This window comes from Lepidochelys kempii, chromosome 1 (assembly GCF_965140265.1).
Source record: "Lepidochelys kempii isolate rLepKem1 chromosome 1, rLepKem1.hap2, whole genome shotgun sequence".
Classification (NCBI taxonomy): Eukaryota; Metazoa; Chordata; order Testudines; family Cheloniidae; genus Lepidochelys; species Lepidochelys kempii.
Genome location: NC_133256.1, coordinates 330,973,116 through 330,986,090, shown reverse-complemented (window position 1 = coordinate 330,986,090; position 12,975 = coordinate 330,973,116). Strand labels below are relative to the sequence as shown.

Below are 12,975 nucleotides of genomic sequence, written 5' to 3'. Positions count from 1 at the left end.
TGTGTATTGTGTGAAGAAGTACTTCCTTCTGTTTGTTTTAAACCTGCTGCCTATTAATTTAATCGGATGACCCCTAGTTCTTGTATTATGCGAAGGAATAAATAACACTTCCTTATTCACTTTCTCCATCCCATTCATGATTTTATAGACCTCTATCATATTTCCCCTTTAGTTGTTTCTTTTCTAAGCTGAACAGTCCCAGTCATTTGATTTCTTCTTGTATGGAAGTTGTTCCATATCCCTCATCATTTTTTGTTGCCTTTCTCTGCACCTTTTCCAGTTCTAATATATCTTTTTTGACATGAGTTGACAAGAACTGCACACAGTATTCAGGGTCTGGGAATGCCATGGATTTATATATAGTGACATTATCCCTTTCCTAGTGGTTCCTAACATTCTCTTAGCCTTTTTTGACTGCTGCCGCACATTGAGTGGTTGTCTTCAAGGAACTCTCCACAATGACTCCAAGAATCTAATAGCCAATTTAGACCCATCCATTTGGTATGTATCGTTGGGGTTATTTTATAATTATCAACACTGAATTTTATCTGCCATTTTGTCATCCAGTCACATGTGATCAGGAACAGCCAGCATGGATTCACCAAGGGAAGGTCATGCCTGACTAATCTAATCGCCTTTTATGATGAGATTACTGGTTCTGTGGATGAAGGGAAAGCAGTGGATGTATTGTTTCTTGACTTTAGCAAAGCTTTTGACACGGTCTCCCATAGTATTCTTGTCAGCAAGTTAAGGAAGTATGGGCTGGATGAATGCACTATAAGGTGGGTAGAAAGCTGGCTAGATTGTCGGGCTCAACGGGTAGTGATCAACGGCTCCATGTCTAGTTGGCAGCCGGTATCAAGTGGAGTGCCCCAAGGGTCGGTCCTGGGGCCGGTTTTATTCAATATCTTCATAAATGATCTGGAGGACGGTGTGGATTGCACTCTCAGCAAATTTGCGGATGATACTAAACTGGGAGGAGTGGTAGATACGCTGGAGGGGAGGGATAGGATACAGAAGGACCTAGACCAATTGGAAGATTGGGCCAAAAGGAATCTGATGGAGGTTCAATAAGGATAAGTGCAGGGACCTGAACTTAGGACGGAAGAACCCAATGCACAGTTACAGACTAGGGACCGAATGGCTAGGCAGCAGTTCTGCGGAAAAGGACCTAGGGGTGACAGTGGACGAGAAGCTGGATATGAGTCAGCAGTGTGCCCTTGTTGCCAAGAAGTCCAATGGCATTTTGGGATGTATAAATACGGGCATAGCGAGCAGATCGAGGGACGTGATCGTTCCCCTCTATTTGACATTGGTGAGGCCTCATCTGGAGTACTGTGTCGAGTTTTGGGCCCCACACTACAAGAAGGATGTGGATAAATTGGAGAGAGTCCAGCGAAGGGCAACAAAAATGATTAGGGGACTGGAACACATGAGTTATGAGGAGAGGCTGAGGGAGCTGGGATTGTTTAGCCTGCAGAAGAGAAGAATGAGGGGGGATTTGATAGCTGCTTTCAACTACCTGAAAGGGGGTTCCAAAGAGGATGGCTCTAGACTGTTCTCAATGGTAGCAGATGACAGAACGAGGAGTAATGGTCTCAAGTTGCAGTGGGGGAGGTTTAGATTGGATATTAGGAAAAACTTTTTCACTAAGAGGGTGGTGAAACACTGGAATGCGTTACCTAGGGAGGTGGTAGAATCTCCTTCCTTAGAGGTTTTTAAGGTCAGGCTTGACAAAGCCCTGGCTGGGATGATTTAACTGGGAATTGGTCCTGCTTTGAGCAGGGGGTTGGACTAGATGACCTTCTGGGGTCCCTTCCAACCCTGATATTCTATGATTCTATGATTTCAGTGAGATCCCTTTGTAACTCTTCTCAGTCAGCTTTGGACTTAACTATTGTGTGTAATTTTATATCATCTGCAAATTTTGCCACCTCACTATTCAACCCTTTTTCCAGATCATTTATGAATGTGTTGAACAGCAGTGGTCCCATTACAGATCCTTGAGGGACCCCGCTACTTACATCTCTACATTGTGAAAACTGACCATTTATTCCTACCTTTTGTGTTCTATTTTTTAACCAGTTATTGATCCATGAGAGGATGTTCCCCCGAATCCCAGGATTGTTTAATTTGCTTAAGAGCCTTGCATGAGGGACCTGGTGAGGGATATATTTTTCACTAGTCTTGTTTTTCAAAATGGCTGAAATGTCTTGCCTGAAACTTTATTTTAAAAGCAGCCTAAGGCTGACACGCAGCATATAAAATTTCAGCCTGAACAGTTAAAATCTGGCAAAGTTCTAAGTAACTGAAAACAGGGCTTTATAATGCGAAGAGTCGGATAATAATACCAGATGGCACTGCCGCCAGCCCTGCCTATGGTAGCTAACACATACACCCGTAGTATAAACAATTGCTTCACAGCAAATGAAATCCAGAGCTAAACTATTAAAGGCATAATAAAATTAAATAAATGAAAACAAGAATATTAGAAAATGATTCCCTAGTTGTAAAGTATAGACTGTTGGAGGCAAATGTCATCCTCTTCATTGCACACACACTCACGCTACCTATACACACTGTGAATCAACATGTTTCTACAATATTTAATGTAGTTGAAAGAATAGTACAGTATGATCACACAATGTAAGCACATATTTTGTCTTCCATGTAATGCAAATGAGTGAACAGATTTTTCAAGAATTCGATATTTGCAAATATTAATAACCTGACTCACTCCCTGAACAGATGTCTACAGTAGCTTTGTCCTGATTATAAATTCAAATTTGCCTAAATTCATTGTTGGTAGGAAAATGGTAACTACAGACAGCTAAAGTAATTAGACCTATAAAATATTTAGAGAAAGTGCTATCTCCTCCGTGTGTGGTGTTGGGATTCTTCATGCAAGTCAATCCTGAAATGTACGATAAAAAAATTTGCTCTGATCAGAGCACAAAGGATGTTTTTATACCACATACTAAATATATAAAACACAAAATATTGTCACTTTTGAGAATGATTGCAGAGCTTGGCATCCTAATATGATTATGTGCCAATATTTCTTCCATGCTTAGAACTATAATTAATAATGTGCATCTCCTGTTAGCATTGTGTATACATATATATTCAAAAATAGTAGGACACAAATGTCAAATGAATATATTGTGTTGTATGTATTTGAACAATTATACAAATAGCTGACTGGCTAATATATATTTCTCCAACACATCAGAAATAACATCTGAGTGGCATTCAAACTGTTTGTGCTGTTAGGTTATCTCTGTATCTATTTATCTTGTTTCAAATACAGGTGAATGTTTGCAGTCACTGATACACACAAAGTGAAATATGCTATCCATCCATGTACAGTCCTGAGTGATGTTTGTATTTTTCTTCCAGAGGTTCTCTCTCTTTAGTTTTATGCTTTTATTTATCAGTCTTCACTGTCTGATATAAGAAAAGGACTTGATAGTTCAAGGATAAACTTTAGAATCTGACTTTGTCATAAAAAGATTGCTATACTGAAAGGAGCTGACAACGCAAACAAAAAAATCAAAGTTAAGATGAGTAACTAAAGTTAATGCTATATCCTTAATTGTAATGTGCAAACACCATACCTGTCAATGGGGACTCAATCTTCAGATCACCACCACTAAAACCAGAGGCTTCTGTGAGCAACAGGCGCACTCTTAGTTGTGAAAAAAGAGGAAGCTGGTGTAGTCACTGCATCTAACTACTAGAAGGAGACTCTCATAAAATTCTATACTCTAGGTTGGTATATTATACATGGATAAAGGAGCAGTAGAGAAAAACCTTTTTTTGTGGGGTGTCACCAAATTCCTGTGAGGTTGTAGGAATCTTTTTGGTTTGGGTCTGCTTGGATTTTGCACCCCTGAATTTTGCTTTGATTTCAGGTACAAGTGAACCATTAAAACTAGAAATTCCTGATCTGGGGTTGAAACACTTTATAGCCAATGAGTTTTATAATGTTTACACCAAATATAACAACTTGGCAGGTTTGCTCAGAATTCCACTCAAACTCTGGGTTTGTACTAGCATCAGGTGTTTTGTCCTGTTTGGGAGTTGGGTGTGTGTGTGTGTGTGTGTTAAATTTTTGCACATCTTTAGTATTTACCCATTATATATGTGCTCTGTTAGCACCTGGATAAAATGAGGTGTGTCTATAAACTGGCACTCTGAATTTCTTTACTTCTTTGGTTTAAATCAAACCTGTTGTGTCAGAAAAATCAGTTTTTGGTGTTTTTAATTTTGAATTTACCATACCATAAGAAAATAGAAATGGTTTCAGCATCCCAGCAAAATATGTAAAATCAATGGTCAAAATCTCCTCTTATTTACTTACCCTGAGTGCAACACAAGTGGGTTAAATAGAGGTGTTCAGGATGTAAGGACAGAATTAAACTCCTAGGGCTTGATGCCGAGTTATGCAAAGGTGACTTTACATGATTGGCATTCTCTTTAAGGCCCCATACACTTATAGAGTGGTAGGAAACAGCTTTAGTGAGCATTTTGAAGCATATAAAATGGCAAGTATCTGTTGTGCCTAGTATTTATGTTCAGTCAAACCAATTAAAATTTCTTTGGGCAGGAAAACATTTTTTTGATAATGTATGTCAACTGTACTTGTTTTTGAATGTAAAAGAGATGTTCAGGCAATATAGGACAGCGTTTGTACCACACCTAGCACAGTGGTGTCCAAGAGCATATCTGTGGCTCATAGGTGCTACCGCAATACACGATAGATCACCACATACAAGACCAAATTTCAAAGAGGTCACAAAATGACCTCCACTCGAGCAGGCAAAACTTTTCCATACAAACAATTTGCATGTATATATTTGAGCAATGTCACATGAGTGCTAGAAGTTATCAAGTGCTAGGATCTCCCATCTATCATGAGTGATAGCACTAAAAAATAAAAGCATGTGCATAATACACAAATGGAAACCTGGTTTAAAAATTGCCTTGTTAGGTATATCTATTCCGTGATGTGCTTATTTTTGCCAAGAGTGTTTTGTTTTTTGTGGGCCATATATAGCAATTGATCTTGATTTGCAGCTCCCGTTGTGTGATGATAGGTTTCGGGATGGGCCAGCTGGGTTTGGATAAAATAAGAAGCAACCTAAAACTTGACTCACACCTTTTCCAAGGAGTAAAAGTTTCAAGGAACTTTCAACCTTTTTTCCCCATTTTTTTTTAATTTTATTGCATTTTTTCTATGCCTCTGAACTTCCTACTTCTGTTCGACTGGTAAGGTCTGTACCAAAGGCCATTGAAACTCCAGTCAGAGTTTTTCTGCTTATTTCAGCTTTGGATCTGGTCTTAGAAGTAAAGGACTGAATATCCATTTTCATAAAATCACGGAAACGTAGGTCTGGAAAGGACTTCAGGAAGTCATCAAGTCCAGCCCCCTGCATTGTGGCAATGTCAAGTGAACTTAGACTATCCCTGACAGGTGTTTGTCCAGCCTCTTATTAAACACCTCCAGTGATGGGGATTCCACAACATCCCTTGGAAGCCTATTCCAGAGCTCAATTATCATTATAGTTAGAACATTTTTCTTAATATCTAACCTAAATCTCTCTTGCTGCAGATTAAGCCCATTACTTCTTGTCCTACCTTCAGTCCTCTTCAGACTTGAAGAAAAATTGATCAATATCCTCTTAAACAGCCTTAACATATTTGAAGACTGTTATCAGATCCCCTCCACCCACAGTAATCTTTTCTGATGACTAAACTTCCTCAGTTTTTTTAACTTTCCCTCATAGGTCTGGTTTTCTAAACTTTTTATCATTTTTGTTTCTCTCCTCTGGACTCTCTCCAGTTTGTCCACATCTTTCCTTAAGCATAGTGCCCAGAATTGGACTCAGTAACTCCAGCTGAGACCTCACCAGTGCCAAGTAGAACAGTACAGACCTCAGCTGGGCACTACACTTTAGTGGACAAATTGGAGAGAGTCATAACATTTGCTACCCAAATTTGAAGTTTCAAGAGACTTTGATGTTCTGGATAAAGTTGTGATAAGTATCCAAATGTTTGTGTGCGTTATTGCATCATCTGAATCTTTTCAGGGTCACCCATTTCTAGGAGTCGCATGTATGGACTGAAGGCAGCATCTGGCCCTCAGCACTTAGAAATATGGAGCAAAAAAAGAAATTAAGCCAACATTCTTGGCTTTAATGTTCTTTATTACTTCTTTTTCAGTTTAACAATAACGCTCAGAACGTCAGTTGCTTTAATCATCTTGTCCAAGCTAATGTGAGGAACAAGAAGAAGCTGAAAGAGGCAGTCTACAAAATCTCAGCTAAAGGAATCACTGACTACAAGAAAGGCTTTAGCTATGCTTTTGAACAGTTGCTAAATGTAAGTATTACAAAGTTTTCCCTCTGTGCTGTTATACTATTGATCTGTGATAATAGAACTTTAATGTCCAGATGGTCACTTTGAATGCTCCACAAGTCGTAAACAGTGTGATATATTTTATGATGCAATTACTTAGCAAGCAAATGTATCCCATCAGCATGCTTTCCCTTAGTAGAGCTCCACTCAGCTTGATTTGTTAAGATTTGTGAAGGGGAAACTGGTTTGTCACTGTGATGTACTGTTTTTGTTTCACTTTGGGCTTCTTTTTTCAATGGGCTTTTCTCCCACTTGCCACATGGCTTCAGTACTGGCTGCATTGCTGCCAGTTTTCAAAGAAGAAAGTATGTTATTACATCTCAGATTAATATTTCAATTAAACCCTGGTTTAGAGTGTCCCTCAGTCATGTTTAATGCATCCACCTTTCCTGATTTAATTTATTTTATACCTAGTGCATGCTTATCTGATTGCAAAGAAGTATTAGCTGGCAAAGGGATATTAGGTAGTGGAAAGAGACTGTTCCAAACTATTTAAAACATGGAAGGGAGAAAGAAATCAATCTCACCTGGGGGGAAATGCATTGGCTCCATCTTTTGGTTCTGTTACCTATTCCCATATTGCACCCACACAGTGTCTGTCTAATTAGTAGTGTAGTGAAATAATATTCCCAACTTGTTTTGTTTTAGTTTTGTTTAGAGCTGTATGTTCCTCAGAGCAGAGACACTCTGTGGGTTATGTTTGATAGGGAACAGAGTATATTCTTAGCACTTAACAAATAATCACTAGGAAGTAGTAATAGAAGTTCTAATTTGAAAGTAATGAATACAGCAAAGTCATAAGATGCACTTGTTCTTAAAGCTAAATGCAAAGGTAAAGAGAAATAAAATACTAGAAGAAGATGGGTCGATGGTTGTTATTGGAAGAACATGTATTAGTTGTTGCTGAGATTATGGGTATTTTGAGGCCCACAGAATGTTCTGTAAGCATGTGAATGATGGATGGATGTGGTGGACATGTATATTTGGGGAATTTAAGAGATTAGTGAGGTTAACGAATTGCAGTTGTCCACTCCAAATTCTGGCAGATACAACTGACTGGAGAAATAAAGAGCTGTTGATGGAGTCGGCTATAGACTCTAGAGACAAGCATATAAAATTACATGGGATCAGATAATGAAGATTTATAAAGATAACATGATTATGAATATGGTTATTTTTATTTTATGTTCATGATTTCAAACAGGTCAACTTAGTAATAAGTTCCAAGGATGCTAAATATTTTAAAAGGTCAAGGTCTTATTATAATTACGTAGGCTGTGGATGACAACCACTTGAACTCACTTTCACGCTTAAACAAGTGTTGCCTTCTTTGTGCCTAAAGGAAAATTCCTTTCTAGAAATATTGCTGGATGGAAATAAATATTTTAATATAATCTTTTAAATAAATTAAGGCACGCCATTAGTAACACTGATGTGCTGATTTGTGAGTCGGTGTTATCTACTGTTCTTCTACATTATATTTGCAAAGGAATCTTTACTCAATGTTCTTTAGATTTGGTGGTACAATTAATTTTTACCCTATTGTAATGAATACTATAGAAGGAATTTTTCTGTAAATCACTTTGTGGTCTATTGTGATTCCAAGTAGGAGGTTTTTGCATTGCTTCACTTTTTTCTTCCCCAATTACATGAAAACTCATTGTGCAAGATGCATTCATAGAGTTTCATGCATCAAGCTATATTCCAGAAATAAAGGTAAGGGAACTCAATTTTTAAGGGTGTGATAATTATTTCAAAGTAAAGCAATTTTATCCACAAAATGAACATAGTAGCACCTGCATTAAAGAAAAGAAAAAAAAAGATGGCTACCTATTTGCTTGCTTAGTTGAAGTTTAAAAATATAAAATAAAATAAAGAATGGAAGACAGTTAGCATCCTAAGAGGGGGGTCAGAAAGGTTTTTTTTTTAAAATAGAGAGACATCCTGTCATTATGTAGCATCAAGAAAATCATTCAGGTTTCTGATGTATTTTAGCACATTTTCATCTTCATCTGAGACACAATATTTCGTCTTGTCAGAGGGTAGTATGAATTCTTTAATAGACGAATCTCTGACAAGATGAATCAAATCCTACAGTGAAAATGCAGAAAAGGTGTAAATTAAACTCACGTGTAAGTTAATGATTTTTAACTTAGTTATAAGTCTCTAACATGGTGGGTGGCCAAACCATCACAATGGGCTGGACTGTGAATTTTACAACCAGCCCAGGCCGTGTAAGGGAATCTGTGCCTTCCCTGCTGGCTCCTTGGGGTAGGAGAGGGAATGGAAATATGGAAGGGAATCCATAAAAGATTCCCCCACCCCTTGTGCAGGCCCATACTTTTGTGAGAGTGGAGCCTCCCACTCAGAGATTGGGGGGAGGGACAGCAGAAATGAAATAGCACCCCTTACACGTATTCAGTCAGACACAAGGTGTGCACATCTGCACACGGGCAGAGGAGAGTCTTCTTTTTCCCTATGCTGCTGGGAGGTTAAGTGGGCTGTGCTTAGGGTTGCCAGGCATCCGGTTTTCAACCGGAATGCCCAGTCGAAAAGGAACTCTGGCGGCTCTTTATGTGCGGTCAGCGGTGCAGTGGGGGCCCAGGGCTAAGGCAGGCTCCCTAACTGCCCTGGCTCCGTGCTGTTCCTGGAAATGGACGCCAGTCTCTGTGGCCCCTAGGTGCTGGGGCAGCCAGGAACTGGGAGGCTCCGCAAACTGCCTCCACACAGAGTACCGGCTCTGCAGCTCCCATTGGCTGGGAACCACGACCAATGGGAGCTGCAGGGGGTGGCACCTCTGGGCACGAAGGCAGCGCGCAGAACTGCCTGGCCGCCCATGCACCTAGAGGCCATGGGGACCTGGCAGCCGCTTCCTTGGAGCTGCATCCCCAGCCCCTCACACACCCCAGCCCAGCCCCCCCTCCTGTACCCCAAACCCCTCATCCCCGGCCCTAGCCCAGAGCCCATACCCCCTCCCGCACCCCAAACCCCTGCCCCAACCCAGTGAAAGTGAGTGAGGGTAGGGAAGAGTGAGCGACGAAGGGAGTGCGGATGGAGTGAGCGGGGGTGGGGCCTCAGAGAAGGGGAGGACATGAGTGGGGCCTCAGAGAAGAAGCAGGGGTGTTCGGTTTTGTGTGATTAGAAAGTTGGCGACCCTAGCTGTGCTGTAATATAGATTGATGTAATTGACAGGTAAGGAATGTTGCATAAACCTGCTCACTAACACAGGGTTCATGAAGATAAACCCAGAAGGAACAGGAAAGAGGGGAAAAGCTCCTCTTGTAGTTGCTTAGACTACCCCGCAAAGGGACTCTAGGGAAACAGGGAAAGTATGCTAGTACAGAATAACGCTACATCACAATGCAGGAGACTGTTAATACATAGCAAATATATATTATATTTTGCAATATTGGCTATCTAGATATAGATATGAAAAATATATCACCAATATTGCAAAATGTATAATTAAATATAAAATAGACCATTTAGTTATTTAAACTAAACAGGATGTACGGATAATATGATTCTTGTATTTATAGCAATAGATTGGATAAAGTGTGCAATTAATGATATATTCTGGAGAAAATTCTTCTCTAAGTAGCAATGGTGTTAATGCAGAGTAAACGCCATTTATCGCAGTGTGAAGAGAGATCCTGTCCCAACACACATGAACCCATTATTATATAAACACAAATCTGTTATAAAATATCATGCTTTAGTATGGCTATGGTATGAAGCATACATTTTCAATATATATATAGTATTTAAATAATATACACAGGCACCAGTTTCATACCACTTCTTTACTTTAGGAGACAGTAGGCTGTCCTGCAGTCACTGTGCGGGACACTTATTTTTACTGGCAGAACCCCCTTTTCCCTCATCCTTTCAGCAAGAGAGTGAAGTTAGACCTCCTTTGCCCTAGTGAAAGAGCCAACGCTGTACATCAAGATGCATATGTGACAAACTACAGCAACCACCCAATTCCAATATAATCACCATCCTCCCTTCCCGCTCCTTCTCCCCTTAGTTTCAACCACTCCTTACAGCCTGATCTGGGCAAGATTTCTGTTAATGAGATTGCATGTGACAATGGCAGGGGACCATTTTTTAATCTACATTTGTATATTGTTGGGTCTCCAGTCCTGATTGGCTCATAAAAATGTAAGTTTCCATTACATCTATCAATTCTATCTAAGCACCATAATACATGTGCTAATAGTCCCACAGTAAGCTCTTTTGGGGTAGGAACAGTAAAGTACTTTGCACTCTTATGATGTTATATAGATGCACACTAGATGTCTAACTTAAACCACCAAGTAAGTCAGTACAAAGTTCGGCCCAGTAGAACAAAGACCAAATCTGTTTTACCTTACTCATGTAGGTTGTCCTTTTAAATCAATGGAACACCTTGTGAGAGTAAGGTGACCAGGATTTGGGCCTCCAGTCAATTATTTGTGTGGTGCCCTTATGAATTTATTTTGGAATGTATTAAATCATTAAGCAGGTAGGTGTTTTTCAATATTTATAAAGTACCTGTTCTAGTTTTATTACTTTTTTAACATAAAAAAGCAGCAGCCCAAAGCAATGTATTGTATATTGTATTTTACAAGCAAAATTGATCCTCCATTTTCTATTTCCAAATCAAACTTACAGTGGTGACAGGAGCGATATTAATGCAATGATTTCAAATTTCTTTATTCATCATTACTGGTAAGAAAATTCATAAGGCTCAGTTCTGTCCTTCATTAGACAGAGGCCCCTCTTGAAAACTGAGCTTCTGATGTCAAAAGGTCCATACAGAATTAGATTTAGTAAAAATGCAGTAATAGCAAATAAAGAATTTTGATTTGTTAATGCCAGAATTTGCTGAGAGTACTATAGAATTATATAATTAAGTAGCTGCACTAGTGAGGACCAGATCATTACATTATGGTCTCTCCTCTGTTAGGGACATTGCACAGCTTCAGCACCCCAGGAGCATACCGCTGGATGACAGAGGGCCAGAATTTCTCCTCACTTCTCCCTTGTTTTCATTGTAGAAAAAGTTATGTCACCTTTTTTCATGAGCAGCTTGCTTCTCCCTGTTGCTCTGCCAGCTCCATTGACTAGTGAATTAGGGATCTGAACCAGGGCTCCTCCTAATCCCATCGCCTCCCAGCCTGCTTGCTTACAGAGAGGAATCTGGGATGTGCAGCACCTCCCCTCCACTGGTGTTGCAATTGAACAGGAGACTCAGAGGAGCAAGGGTTTTCTTGTTCCCCCAAGTACCCAGGTAACCTTGGTGAAAACCTACCCCACTTTGTGTAAGCCGGCAAAACGTGTGCTCTGGTGTAAAAAAAAAAAAGTCAGCAGATATAAAAGAGGAAAACTGAGCTGATTCTGAAGAAATGTAACAAAAAATAAAACAAAACATGGTCCTGAGTTTGTAAGACTTAAATGTAAGGGTAAGTTCACTGGGAGCTGAGTGGTAATTTACCTTAGATTTTTGGTTTGTTAAGGACTAATTTAGTGGCCAGAGAGTTTGACTGGCTCAGCACTTGAGACACTCATTGGACTCCCATGAGTTGAAGCATCAATGGCCACTTCAAATTTCCAGAGCGCGGAAGGAAGGAGGGAGTCACGTCAAATAAACCTGAAGGGTAGAGTGAAAATGCCCTCTTTTTTGAACTGCGTAGCAAGATATCCACTGCCTGAGTCACATTCAGGCATCCAGCGAAGAGAATTTGGGATCATGGTTTGATCTGCATGTTTTGTTTTAACAAATATACAATTTACTTCCACCCCAAACAACCCCATTCATGCAGCTCCCTTATGCTTCTTTGGGTGGAACATACCTGATTACCACAATGTTGCTTTTGGTCAGATCTGAGGTGTACCATAATTTGGCTCTTAAAGAGTGAAGGAAGGCTCTGTCAGTAGTGATGCACTAATAATACTAATATCTTGGTGACAAAAAGCAGGATATAGACTTAGAAATACTAGAGTTGGAGGCAGACTTGAGTGAAATCCTAGCTCCATTGAGGTCAGCAGGAGCTTTGCCATTCTCCATTGCTGGGTCCTAGAACCCAGCCTCTGGCCCAAGCCTGAAGGTCTACACTCCTGTTTTATAGCCCCTCAGCCCAAGACCCACGAGCCCCAGTCAGCTGACCAGGGACAGCCAGGGAGGCCATTTTATTGCAGTGTAAACATACCCAGTGAGGTCAGGTTTTAACGCATTAGTACTTAAGTAATGTGCTTTCTTCTGCACAAGGCATAAAAAAAGAGGCATCCCTTGCCCTTCAGAGCTGAACTATGTTTCTGGGAACTATATTACACTTCTGCATTTTTTGTGAGAGCCAGAACTAAAAGGATACTTCTCTTTGAATCTCTTACAGCACAGTGTCTCTAGAGCTAACTGCAATAAGATCATTATGTTGTTTACTGATGGTGGTGAAGAAAGAGCACAAGAGATTTTCCACAAATACAACAAAGACAAAAACGTAAGTGGCTTTTGTATGAAGGTATGACGATGCCTAATGGGGACAGTTAGGTGGTTTCTGGAAGAAAAAGCTT

General features: G+C 40.0%; 1 protein-coding gene across 4 annotated transcripts in view; it reads left to right on the top strand.

Annotated features, from left to right (window-relative positions):
* CACNA2D1 (calcium voltage-gated channel auxiliary subunit alpha2delta 1) overlaps window positions 1-12,975 on the top strand; it is a 683,143-nt gene that overhangs the window by 545,587 nt on the left and 124,581 nt on the right. For all 4 annotated transcript variants that reach the window (XM_073328631.1, XM_073328632.1, XM_073328633.1 and 1 more), the window contains exons 11-12: window positions 6,226-6,384; window positions 12,798-12,902. In XM_073328631.1, coding sequence (XP_073184732.1) covers window positions 6,226-6,384; window positions 12,798-12,902 — 264 coding nt within the window. The remainder of the gene's footprint in view (window positions 1-6,225; window positions 6,385-12,797; window positions 12,903-12,975) is intronic.